General features: G+C 44.9%; 2 protein-coding genes across 2 annotated transcripts; both read left to right on the top strand.

The window, feature by feature from the left end:
- Positions 1 to 7,825: 7,825 nt before the first annotated feature.
- Positions 7,826 to 9,516, top strand: PtA15_18A280 (uncharacterized protein; the record flags this gene model as incomplete). The annotated part of the gene is made up of 8 exons (XM_053164804.1): positions 7,826 to 7,852; positions 7,941 to 8,201; positions 8,300 to 8,444; positions 8,561 to 8,751; positions 8,855 to 9,037; positions 9,147 to 9,200; positions 9,271 to 9,309; positions 9,400 to 9,516. The coding sequence occupies 8 exons, from the start codon at positions 7,826 to 7,828 to the stop codon at positions 9,514 to 9,516; spliced, it is 1,017 nt and encodes a 338-aa protein (XP_053028777.1).
- A 1,704-nt stretch (positions 9,517 to 11,220) lies between these two features.
- On the top strand, positions 11,221 to 12,718 carry PtA15_18A279 (uncharacterized protein; the record flags this gene model as incomplete). The annotated part of the gene is made up of 7 exons (XM_053164802.1): positions 11,221 to 11,412; positions 11,527 to 11,671; positions 11,758 to 11,948; positions 12,050 to 12,232; positions 12,341 to 12,394; positions 12,464 to 12,502; positions 12,602 to 12,718. 7 exons carry the CDS (start codon positions 11,221 to 11,223, stop codon positions 12,716 to 12,718), a joined length of 921 nt encoding a protein of 306 aa, XP_053028776.1.
- Positions 12,719 to 13,271: the final 553 nt, after the last annotated feature.

The raw sequence follows: 13,271 nt of genomic DNA, 5'->3' as shown, positions 1-13,271 counted from the left end.
ACCTCAGCTATGCTGAGACACATACTAGAGTGCTGCCTTTACCAACTAGCACTACAGGCAAACAGGTGACGTTCCCGCACGGAGCGTCACCTGCGCAGTGACTGCGGCCACCAAAATTAGGTGACGCTGCGCGCGGGAGCGACAGCTGTCTGCCTGTAGTGTAGGCTACAGACGCTTGTGGCTGCCAGTTGGGTGGTTGGTTGGTAGTGCTCATGGGTCAATCCAACAGCCCTCCATACTGTGGTGATACATCATGGTAGCAGACTAACAGACAACTCAACACCCCCCCTTGCTACATGATGGGAAGTGGGGATTGACCCCAAGAGAGAGTGGGAATGAGACCCAGGAAAGATGATCAGCGTAGGGATTGAACCCGTGATCTAGATGTAGGCTTATAGGGGTTTGTGTGGTCTTACAAGTAAGCATTCACAAATTCATCAAGTCTCTATTGTAAGCAAGTAGTGCTCAGGTAGCTCTGGGTTCATAACCTGTAGAGACTGTAAAATGAAGATGTGTCTGGTGAGAGTCGAACTCACAACCTCAGCTATGCTGAGACACATACTAGAGTGCTGCCTTTACCAACTAGGCTACAGACGCTTGTGGCTGCCAGCTGGGTGGTTGGTTGGTAGTGCTCATGGGTCGATCCAACAGCCCTCCATACTGTGGTGATACATCATGGTAACAGACTAACAGACAACTCAACAGTATTTTGGCTGGTGTTTGACAGTTCACATGAGGTCATGATGTCATATGAGGGAATTTAGCTAGTGAGAAATAGGAGGTGAGATATTTTAGCTGGCCTGGCTTGTCAACTGATGTCATCTGCAAGCTGCATGAGGGGTTTTTGCTATCTTGACACCTGCATGATTTCATCTGCCAACTGTCAGACTGCAGCCCCTATTACACTAGTCTGCATGCAACTGCATAAGACTGCATTAGACTGCATAATCCTGCATCAAGTGTGCATAAAACTGCATAAAGCTGCATGAAACTGCATGACACTGCATGCCATGTGCATAACTCAATGTAATGGGTGCAGCTGATGAGGTAAAGTATATGTAAAGGGTAGACAAGCTGTCAGGGTGGTCCATGTAACGGATTACATGTCCTGGGTAAGTGTGGTTCATGTAACGGATTACATGACCTGAGTATGGTGTTTTGTGTGTATGTAACTGAATGATGGTGTCTTGAAGGGGTTGTAACTTGTGATCCAGATGGGTGGAAGGTGTGTTGTCCATGGTGTCCTGTGTAGGTTTGGCCGTAGAATCCAGTGGTGTCGCCATATTGGTTGATTTGAGACTGTACATATGAGAAAAAAGGAAAATTTTTGAAATGGGCTAGGTGGGTAACCATAAAGCATACCACAATGGCATGCCCCCTCAAATAGAGGGACTTTGTTAAGTTAGGGGTGTGTTGTTCCCCCATTCCGTTATTAAAAACATGCAATGACAAAGAGCAATTACCATGATTCCTGTAATGTATGCGGCCCAGCCATGAGCCCATGATGCCTGCCCCAACTGGCGCAGCTCCCCAGGGTCTATTTTGCCCCCGCCCCTTCCCCTGCTACCCCTGCTGCCACTGTGGGCCAATAGGTGAACCAACCTGTGTGCACCTCCAGCCCGTCCCTAACTTCACACAATTCCCCCACTTTGGAGGGCCCTGGTACAGCCTGGGCTGGCGCGAAGCGCCCTTGCGCAAAGCGTGACCTGATCCAAAGGAGGGACTTGGGACTAATGTCCACTTTTTGGCCTGAGGGTTTGAGGCCTTTTGGTGGGTGTTTTTTTCCATTCAAATTTTGACCCTGTTCCCAAAGGGCCCCAGGCATGCCCTTTGGATCATGAAACTCGTCTCACTCTTCCTTATCTTTTGCCGCTACACACGTCTCTGGAAGTCCAAGCGTTCTCCTCCCATGACCCTCCAAAATTATGGTTTTTGGGGTATTCTGGGCTGTATGACATGTGTGGATTGAACTGACCTCAGAAAACAGTATGCTCTTTCCATTCAATTCCACAGGATCCAAGCTCTCCAAGCTCTGGTCAATATGCCTTGGCCAATCCAGCTCATGCATCCAATCCTCATTGTCAGCTGGCAAGTAAAACCTCTCTACCCCTTAGATAGCTGTATCAGTTTTACTACACCATCTACACTCATACCAAGTTTCACATATGTTTCACTTCCATTTCCCCTGTTATTAAAATCTGCTTTTTGCTTCTATCTAGTGACACTTGTATAAGTTGTACTCACTGGATTCTATTGTTCCCCAGCTTGGTCAAGCATTATAAAAGCCGTACAGGTCTTGATCAGAATTTACAAATCCCGGTACCTATAGAAGAAGGACCCTCTACCTCCAGCCTTAAAGTATCCGAAATTCTGAAAGATAAAAAAGCGCAACTAAATGGCAAAGATACTCGTCTTTACCTCGTGATATATAAAGGCCTTTCAGCTGATAAAGATGAATGGCTTCTGGAAAATAATATTCCTGATGGACCTATTCGCTTAAGGAATTATAGGGCTTCAAAGAGGACTGTGTAAATCCCCACTTTTTTCAAGAGGAGACTTATCTTTGTGGTGGAAAATGTCAGCTAGCTACTTTATCAGAGCTAGCTGAACAAATAAAAAACACATAATAAAGCGTTTCACTTACGCGTATAAAAAATCTAAAAATAAATAAGAAAACTACTTAAAAAAAAAGGAAGCAACTACTTTAACAAGGTAATAAGGAGGCGCAACTAAAAATTGAAAGAGTACATAAGCCAAAAAGTTGAAGTTCTTCTACTATGATTGCAAGTTACAACCTGTCAGCCTTAGAGTCAGCGCAGCTGACCTAAAAAGTCCACCTTTTCTACATCTCAAATTATTTGAGCACAACGTTGATCTACAAGCTCTAAGTTCCTCCAATTGAGTCCTGCGACTCAATGAAATAGGTTTAATCTGCCAAGTGTGTAAACTATTGAGTCCCGCGACCCAATGAATTACGATTGGGTCCCACGACTCAACAAATTACGATTGGGTAACGCGACTCAATGAATTACAATTGAGTCCCGCAACTCAATGAATTACAATTGAGTCCCGCGACTCAATGAATTACAATTGAGTCCCGCGACTCAATGAATTACAATTGAGTCCCGCGACTCATTGAGAGTTATGGTGCACATGCAAAGTTGTGACGTGCAAGCGCTACCAGGAGCACCAACCACTTGTACATGTGTAATTATGAAGCACTCATCTTAGTAATTTATGTCAATAAGATGAGCCCCCATCAGAGAAGAGCTCATCTTTGTGACTGAAGGTATGACAAGAAGATGAGCTCCAATAAAATTCACTGACTAGCCTTAGAAACTTTGATCTCTACGGTAAAAAAAGACCCAGACCGTAGAATATAAAAAGCACAAACTCTTTCCGCTAAAAGGAAAAAAGAATCTTCATCCACCCCAACTCACTCCTGACACCATACTATCTGTTCCTTGACTCTTACCTCGACAAACCTATACCGTTTCAGAAGCCAGTATCAGATTGAAGTTCTAACCTTCACGACATTTCCCTGTGCGCGCCCTTCCGACGTGTTTCTTTTTGTTACTCTAAGGAAGAGGACTTGGGTATTACAAGTGAGTTCCCCTTTTCCTTAATTATCTTCCCGAATCTTCCCAGATTCCAGACAGGGTTATCCCAGCAAACCACACCTGTAACACAGGCCCCCGCTGCTTCAGGCAATCCAAAAATACCCCTGCCCGCCAGGCCCCCTTGACTTTTCACCAAGTTAAGCCCCTCCGTAATAAAAATATATAAAAATTATTTTCTAAAAAGCTTCCACCGGTGATTAGTATCTACCAATCACCGTACCCTTCTCTACCTAAATATCCTCATAAATGATCTCTGCAGCCGGCGTAGCTAGAAGACAGTAGTCTTGGTATTGCCGCCGCTGACACTCATTATGAGGACATGGATATGAAGCCAAGATGGTCAGCTATATTGACCCTTCAGGGATTCAGCAGCAGTTTTTGCTGTGTGGAGGACGAAAGGAAAAAAGGGTATAAAAAGCCACAAAAGCCCCAAACTCTCAGGCAAAAAGTATGACATAAGTTATAAGCCTCTCCTACGGAGAGTCCCTTTGGGATGTGCCCCCCCCCCCCCCCCCCCTCCGTTGTAAGACTCAAATGTCAGCCTGTATGTAACTAACCGTGTCTGAGAGGGTTGTTACTATCAAGATGATGGTGTAAGATGCCAAGGATGGGCCAATGGGTTCGTGGTAAGACCTGTAAAAGGTTTCACTCTATCAGTAATCTTGACTGAGAGGCTTGCTCAATTAAGGCGCATCCAGATCAACATAGGGTGTTAATAGGCATCCAAGGAATAACTCAACTTGGGTCCGTGGTTTTACCTACAGAAAGGTAAGGGTAATCAAGAGTTGAGAGTATTCCTGAATTGAATGATGGGTGAGAATGAAAGCACTGTTTAACTATAGTATGGGTTAAACTTTGCTGTAAATATATTCTGAGGGATAAACAGTCCTGGAAGGCGTGTTTATATAGAGGGGGGATGAGCAGGAGGGAACATGAGGCGCTTGGAGGCGCTTCAGGACCAGGGGGGAACTGGAAGCGCTCAAGGGAAGCAGATCCTCATGAGGATCAACATTGGAAATGATCAGGGAAGTGTAATGATCAGTACTGATCCTAGATCAGTAGCTGTGCACACTAACTGATCATAACCAATCAGTGATTCCATTCAGTGCTCTTTGAATTGGATTACATCATGTATTTTTTATGTATTTATATCATAACCAATATGTTATGTAAATGGGAACTGAGGCATAACAGGGGATAAATGAGTAATACCTGTCTTGGGGTATTTCACGTGTGTAGTAATATTACAATGTGTTGTAATCTTACTGTTTACACGTAAATTAACTCTCATAACAACATTACATTATGGTAACTGTATTTAACTATGGTTATATATAATGTAATGTATAACAAGAGTACATTCTTAGGCTTGTATCTAATGATATACATATGTAATAAAAGGTGTAAAGGGAATGTACTATATGTAATGTGAACAATTGCAGGTACTTGGTACGTGTAAGGTACTGTGACATGTACTCTGTGGCTGACATCAAAAGTGGTAATGAAACCCTTTTGCTGAATGGTGAAGGGTATGATGGAGTTGCAAGCTCTGCCCTTCTGTTATCAGTCAACAAGACCCACCAAGCTCAGCTTGGCAAGTTTTATTAAGTGATAGTTCTGGTCTGTTCCAGATGAAATCTGTTTGACTGGCAACGTGTAAGTGTTTTAATTACTTTGTTATAAGGGTTGAATTGTTGTTATCAGGGTTGATTTATTGTTATAAGGGTTTTAGGATTTGAGTGTGGATGAGTTTTGGGTGACTTGTGAGTTCTGGGTGAGGAACTGGGGAGCAGACCACTGGGGGTGGAGAGAGCTCCTTTTATAGACAAAAGTGGAGCCCCTGAGGGGCTTGTGGGTTAGGGTTTCAGCTAATCTAGACAACAGGGTGAGGGATTTTAGCTGGTGAGAGTAGATACAAATGATTTCATAACCCCCCAAGGGCGTATGGATGGTGTAAGAATATACCACACACTGCAAAAATAACTTGGTCAACTGCTTGCAGTTGACATGCAGGATACTCAAGCCAAGCTGCCATTGTAACTCCACATGAATGCAGAAGTGCCTTTGTTGGCACAGTCACTGTGCAAGGTGCACAGTGACTGTGCATTGAAGCTTGGGTTGAGTCAAACCTTGAGTAAGGCTGGTGTAACATCACAAGCTTCCTCAGAGTTGCCGCATGTCAACTGCTCACAGTTGACACAGTTTTTTTTGCAGTGACAGAACATTCTAAATATGCCAGGGGTGCATACATGATGTCAGAATATACAACAGAACATTCTAACTCATGCATAATGTGACAGTAGACTGCATGAGCTGTCATACAGGGGTAATTAGTGTATACACAAAGTCTGAGGCTGCAGAAACAGTGTAAATGATGTCATACTATGTATATAAAGGAGTGTATGTAGTTAATATGTAATGAGTGTAGCCTGACAGGGAGATGTGTGTTTGTATCCTGTGATATGTATAAGTGTAATACTGTGAAACTTGGGTTGGGGCAGGTGACAGCTGGGTTACTGGGGCTGGCCGTGTGATAGGTGTCCATGCTAGAGGGGGCCCAGAGGTGCTTCCAGTGGTGACTAAGGGTGAAATTGACCGTAGAATCCATTTCTGGGGTCCATTTGATGGTATCTTGAGGCCTAGTATGAGTAATTATGTGGCATAGAAAAAACCTTTTATTTTTCCACGGCCCGCCCGCCTTGGAGGCGCCCCTGGGACTGTTCCTAGGATAGACCCAGGGCTGCCACCTGATGGCTGGGTCATGGGGGGCCGAACTTAACCCAAGTCCCTCGCTGCTGCGGGCGTCTGGTCTTGCAAAGCAAGCCTCCGATAGCCCTTGGCAGGAGGGACTTGCGCCTTATCGACCCGTTTTGCGGGGGCTAGATTTTAAATTTAGGTGGCAGGAATTTTCAAACCTTTATAATTCCTTGCTTCCGTGACATTTCGTGGAATAAATTACCTTGGGTGATAGCCCTGCTTCTTGCCATCCTCTCCACCAAAACTGTGCTCAATCATGATGATCCTTCCTCTCCAAATAAATTTCCCCATTAAATACAAACTTGAAATACATCGGACTTTGTTTACAGAGAGGGTCTGTGAATATCTAAGCAGGTCCAAGCGCACAAGCATATATACATAACGGTCATCTAGCGATCTAAACGTGAAACCAAGATCACATCATTCTGAGGGTCTGTGCGTTGCGGAGATGAAAGAAGTTACAGAATTGGCTAAGATTCTTGGTGACTCTATACATTGCATTTTTCTTATTTTAATTCTAGTAAAATACTGGTATGGAAAAAGATAGAAAAGTGATACCAAAATTTTGCTCAGCATGTTGGGTCTTGAAGGAAGTAAAATAGTAGCAACATTTGAGCAATACGTGATCTGTGGGATTAAAAAAAGGAAAAGTGGTGTGAAAATTTTATTCTAGCCACGCGAGCTTGGGTCAATATGGTGTAAGTCCCTCCTGACGGAGGCTCGCTTCGCGAGTTCAGCCTACCCCCCAGGGGCCCGAAGTCTAGAGGGACTTTGTTAAGTTCGCGGGGGGCGCTCCACTACGGGTTTCCGGGGCGACTCGACCGCCCCGCGGTGTACATAGCTATATCAAGGCCCTGCCCCAAAAGAGGCTGATAAATAGATACGTGATGGGTCTCATCGCCATTGGCAACCTGTAAGGGTAGCCCTAGTGCTGCACGGAAACTGGCTGTAGAGGCTTATTCTGGGAATTCATCGTGACGCCGAGCCGAGAGTCGAGACTTACTAGGAAGGCTCAATACAGGAACTCAGCAATCCCCTCAGTCCCACCTGCAACACAGGAATACATATAAAGATCCTGCTCCATGTCCTGGTTTGGCAGCGGACTCACCCCTCCCTGAGCACACCTTTTTTTCCCGCCTTTCTTGTATACCTTTTCTCCTTTTCTTTTCTAGTGAATACTTACCAATCAGCCTAGTTGTATCAACCCCTCTCAGCTGAGCCTTCTACCATGAAGCAAAGTACCTTCTGGCAAGGCTTTGTCGCCCTTTTCTCTTTAGTATCCTTCTTTTCCGGAGTTTATGGGGAAGAAACTCCTCCCGGAACAGCCAAGGCTTCAAAATCCACCCTTCCACGTCTCGTTGGGTACGTGATCTAACGCTTTCCATCTGGCAAATCACTCGTTCTCACGACTAAAGTTATCATTATTTGACCCTTTTGCCTGCTATGGCATGTTTCCCATACGGCATTCTTTCAGGGTAAGTCGTGTTTAGAGGATATCATCTTGAGTCGAAGTTGGGGCGTCTTTAGGTTTCTGACAATCTGCGCACATTTTGGTCACAAAAGATCAACTTGCCAGGTTTCGAATTTGGAGCCCAAACCGATGGCTCCTACCTGTCCACCACCAATCCGGCCATGCCACCCCCGGAGAGTCAAATCGATCATTTCGTCGCCCAGGGGGTCAATCTCTTCCGAGTATCCGTCGCCTGGCCGTACCTGCAACCCGAAATGAACGGCAAGTTGAATGAAGCCAACCTGAAGATGTACCAATCATTCATCGAAAAGATCACAGTCCACCAGGCGTATGTCATCATCGACCTCCATTCCGTGAGCTTTCTGTGCTGTGATCATCCATGCTCGTCCGCTTTCCCGGTTGATGTTAGAATGTATCCCTGATGCCCCCTCAACAATACTTCTTCTGCTAGTTTGCACGCTACAAAGGCCAGATTGTTGGCGAGTCTTCATCTACTCCGGCCGAAGCTCTAGTCAGCGTTTGGACTCTGCTGGGTGAAATTTTCAAGGACAACCCATTTGTCATATTCGGCATTGCCAACGAACCTCATGACCTTGGTAAGCCCCGCCGGCCCGCATCCAGAAATCCTTCCTCTTGGCTCAGTTATCTACAACATAGAAACAAATATTAATTGTTTTTCTATCTACATTTAATTTTCTGCGACTCTACAAAGACATCACGAAATGGGCTACCACCGTCCAGGCGGTTGTGACCGCATTAAGGGGAAAAAATATTCAAAATTTTATCCTTATCCCCGGTACGGATTATACCGCCATGAAGTCCTTCCCGGAGTGGTACAAAGCCATGAAGGTTGTCAAAAACCCAGACGGATCCTTCGATGGACTTGTTTTCGAAGTGCACCGAGTGAGTGCACTCTCGCCTAACCAATAGATATTGAATTCTTCGTACCCTTATCTCAAACCAAATAGTTCTTCAAAACTCATCCCTCTTTTTCCTCTTCTCATAGTACCTCGACTCTGACAACTCCGGCAAGAGTACAATCTGTGTCGCAAGCCATGCAGACGAAGTAACGACCGCTGTGAACCTTCTCAAGGCTGATAACAGACAAGTGATTATGGGAGAGACCGGTGGCGGCAGCACTGACAGCTGCAAGAAGTTCCTTCCAGAACTTGCCAAGGCGGTCGTTGATGTGCGTTCTTGGATTCAAAGCCCCTCTATGGCACTTCCCAAGAAGCTAATTGCTCGACCGAGATACTGACCATCTGCGCCCCTTGCACTCTTGTTTCCTCTCCATGCAGGCTTACCCTACCTTTTTGGGCTTTGCCATGTGGGCCGCTGGCTCCTTTGACGCCGTAAGTGGCCCTGATATTTGTCGGACAATTTGTGCGACAAGAAATGCCTGACTTTGAAAATTGAAAACAGAATTACGAGTTAGTCACCACTGTTAAAGACGAATCATCGGTCAGTTCTTTCGTTGTGTTTTTTATTCTCTCTTGGACATTTGGGAGGCAGATAATTAACCCGGCGGTGAAATCCTTGTCCACTGTTTAGCCTACCAAATGGAAAGATATGGGCAATTGGCTCTCGATCAAAGAGTTCATTCCTCCCAAGGGTTCTACCAATGATGGCAAGTCGTCCAGTCAAGAAAAGAAGAAAAGTAGTCAGTAACCTTCCTATCATATCAGCATTAGGATATTTAATTAATCTGGTCACTCTGTTCACCCGAAATAGACAAGAAAAAAGACGCTTGTAGACGTCAGGTTTGAATCCACTGAAGACGTCTCGCACGGTCTAAAACAGGTGCTTTTTCATCAATGTTGAACATCTTCATTTTATTTTTGTATCTTTCAAAACACACACATCTACACACATAGCTCGTGTTGGTTGTCTACATCGCAAGCGATGTGGTTTATGTCCGAACTAATATAATTCACTTTGATTTGGACATCAACGTAAAAAACCAAAAACTTTTGAAATTGTTTTTGTTGATAGAGCAAGTGTAATCTCATGTGAACAGGGCAATGCCATTCTTTTTCGCACCGGATTGCGAGAGCCACCGAGTCTCATTAAATGTGAATGTGTAGCTACTAATTCATCATCATCATACCCAACCCATAGACGTAGTTGTTCACATGTTGAAGTGTCCCCCAAAGCAGTCAGCAGGACATGACCCAAATAGATCCCTAAGTTTCCATACGGTGTCTCATTGATTCTCCCCTAAACAGCCGGTGACTTGGCTATCCCTTACATCAGCTTATACCTGGGAATACGTTTCAATTCATAAAACATCCAACTGAGGAGCTCCCAGGGTTGCTGAAAATGGAATTTTACTTGATTAGTTAATCAAAGACTTCTCTGTAAACCCGCATGGAAAGGAAGTTTTAGAGAGAATGTAATCTCATTGAAAATCTTGCGCCCCGATCTACAGTGCTCTTTAACAAACTAGCCGTTAGGATTCTATTTCCCATCTGTGTTCCCTACCGAGCCCATCCCGACTGACGAGGGTTTTTTTTTCTATGTAGTTAGGCTAGGCGCCCCGCGCACGCCGGTCTCCCGGCTCCTGAAACAAGGGAATTGTGTTAGGTCAAGTGGTTACCCGCCAAGGGGTGGATGTAGAGGGGCACGAGGGTGGTAGTGATCTAAATCCGTGTTGCCTACCTAGCCCACACCGAGTGACAAGGGATTTTTACCTCTGTAGTTGAGCTACCGAGCCTCGCCGGAATCGGTAAGACTTATAACCAGGAAGGCTCATCACAGGAACTCAGTAATCGACTCAGTCTCACCTCCAACGGATAAACACATATAAGTATCATGTCCCATGTGCTGGTCGGGCAGCAGACACTCGTCCTGTCCTCAGAAGAACTTTCTCCACCTTTCTTGCGCACTTTTTCTCGCTTCCCTTTTGTAGTGAATAGTTGCCATTTGTCCTGGTGTTGTATATCAACTGCTCTCAGCCGAGGCTTCTACTATGACCACAAAGCAAATTACCTTTTGGCGAGGCTTTTTCACCCTTTTCTTTTTTGTGTCCTTGCTATTCGGAGTTTATGGAGAAGAAACTTCTCCCGAACCAAAGCCTTCAAAATCCACCCTTCCACGTTTAGTTGGGTACGTGATTCGATCCAACTCTTTCCATTTCATCACTCATTCAAACCCCTTAAGTTAAATTTGTTTTACCCTTTTGCTTGCTATGTCTTGTTTCTCATACGGCATTCTTGCAGGGTGAGTCTGGTTCAGAGAAAATCATCTTCAGTTAAACTTCGGGCGCCTTTAGGGTTAAGTGCTGACATCCCACACACATTTTGCTTGTAAAAGATAAACTTGCCAGGTTTTGAATTTGGAGTCCAGCCCGATGGCACACACACTAATCCGGCCATGCCACCGCCGGAAAGTCAAATACCTCATTTCCTCAGCCAGAACGTTAATTTCTTCCGAGTTCCCGTCGGCTGGGAGTACCTTCAACCCGAAATGAATGGCAAGTTGGATGAAGCTAATCTGAAAACGTACAAAACATTTGTCGAAAAGATCACCTCACACGAGGCGTATGTTGCCATCGACCTCCATAGCGTGAGCTTTTCGTGCTGTAATGATCTACTCTCTTCCGCTTTCTTGCATGATGTTGAAATGTAGCCCAACCCTTACCTGATCCTTTCTCAATAATCATGTTGTTATACTGCATAGTTTGCACGCTACAAAGGCCAGATTGTCGGGGAGTCTCCCTCCACTCCAGCCGAAGCACTAGTCAGTATCTGGACTCAGTTAGGCGAAGTTTTCAAGGACAACCAACTTGTCATTTTCGGCATTAGCAACGAACCTCATGACCTTGGTAAGCCTCGGCCGCCCCCATATCTACAAAGAAACAAGTCTTAATCGTGTTTCCATCCACATTTATTTTTCTTGCACTCTACAAAGACATCACGAAATGGGCCACCACCGTACAGGCGGTCGTGAGCGCATTAAGGAAAAAAAATATTAAAAATGCCATCCTTATCCCCGGTACAGAGTACACCTCCATGAAGGCCTTCCCGGAGTGGTACCAAGCTATGAAAGTTGTCAAAAACCCAGACGGATCCTTCGATGGACTTCTTTTTGAAGTACATCGAGTAAGTTGCCTCTGGTCTACCAACAAGTTACTGAATTATTACCCCCAGCACAAACCAGATTCTTTGGTGAAACTGAGGTATTTTATTCATTCTTCCCATAGTACCTCGACGGTGACAACTCTGGATCGGGTCCTGAATGTGTAGCAAGCCATACAGACGAAGTAGCCGCGGCCGTGGAGCTTCTTAAGGCTGACAAAAGACAAGTGATTTTGGGAGAGACTGGTGGTGGGAGTACTGACAGCTGCAAGAACTTCCTCCCAGAACTTGCCAAGGCAGTCGTCGAGGTGTGTTCCTGGATGCAAAGCCCCTCAACCGCACTCCCCAATAATCTTATTGTTCGACCGCGATGCTGACCATCCTCTCTCCTCGTACTCTTCCTTTCTCGCCTTAAGGCTTACCCTGTCTTTGGGGGCTTTGCTTTGTGGGCCGCTGGCTCCTTCAAAGCGGTAAGCTGCCTCGGTATCCGTCGAACGATTCTCATGAAATCAGATAACTGATGTCGAAAACTTCAACAGGACTATCCGTTAGTCACCACCGCTCAAGACGACTCATCGGTCAGTTTATTTTGTGTATTTTGTTTACTCTTTCATATCTCTTGCACAGTTGAAAGGCAGATAATTGAACCGACGGCGAACTTCTTGTCCATTGTTCAGCCTACCGGATGGAAAGATATGCCAAATTGGCTCTCGATCAAACAATTCATTCCTCCTAAGGGTTCTACAAATGGTGACAAGTCAACAGGTACAGAAGCGCCGAAAGCCTGTCAGTAATCTTCCTCTCATATCGGCATGAGGATATATAATTGACCCAGCCGCTCTACCCATTCGAAACAGGCGTAAGAAGAGGTTGTAGCCATCGACTCAGGGTTTGAGTGGACTGAAGACGCACGTCTAGCGCTGTATCAGCAGGCTCTTTTTTCATCAATTTCAAACATGGCCCTTGTATTTCTTGTGTTTTACAAAAAAAAAACATAGCTTGTGTTGACTTTCTACATCCCAAGCGATGTTGATTTTGCCTCATCTTGTAAAACTTACTTGCCAAGATTTTGAAATCACTGTAAAAAAGAAGAACTTTCAAAAAACTTGTGTAGATAAAACCGTTGTTAAATCATATGAGCAGGCAATGCAACCCTTTTTTGCACTGAAATCAGAGAGACTATAACGTCTCATAAAATCTGAAGGTGTGGCTGTCTACTCATCATCATTCCACCCCACCCACGTCAGAAATATAGTTCTTCATATCTAATTGACCTCACAAAGCAGGCAGCAACACAAGACTCAATTAAATTTTTCCATAAGGTCCCATTGATTGTCCACTCAAGCA

Source organism: Puccinia triticina, chromosome 18A, assembly GCF_026914185.1.
Source record: "Puccinia triticina chromosome 18A, complete sequence".
Classification (NCBI taxonomy): Eukaryota; Fungi; Basidiomycota; class Pucciniomycetes; order Pucciniales; family Pucciniaceae; genus Puccinia; species Puccinia triticina.
Note: the sequence above shows the minus strand (reverse complement) of the source record. Positions and strands in the feature narration are given on the sequence as shown.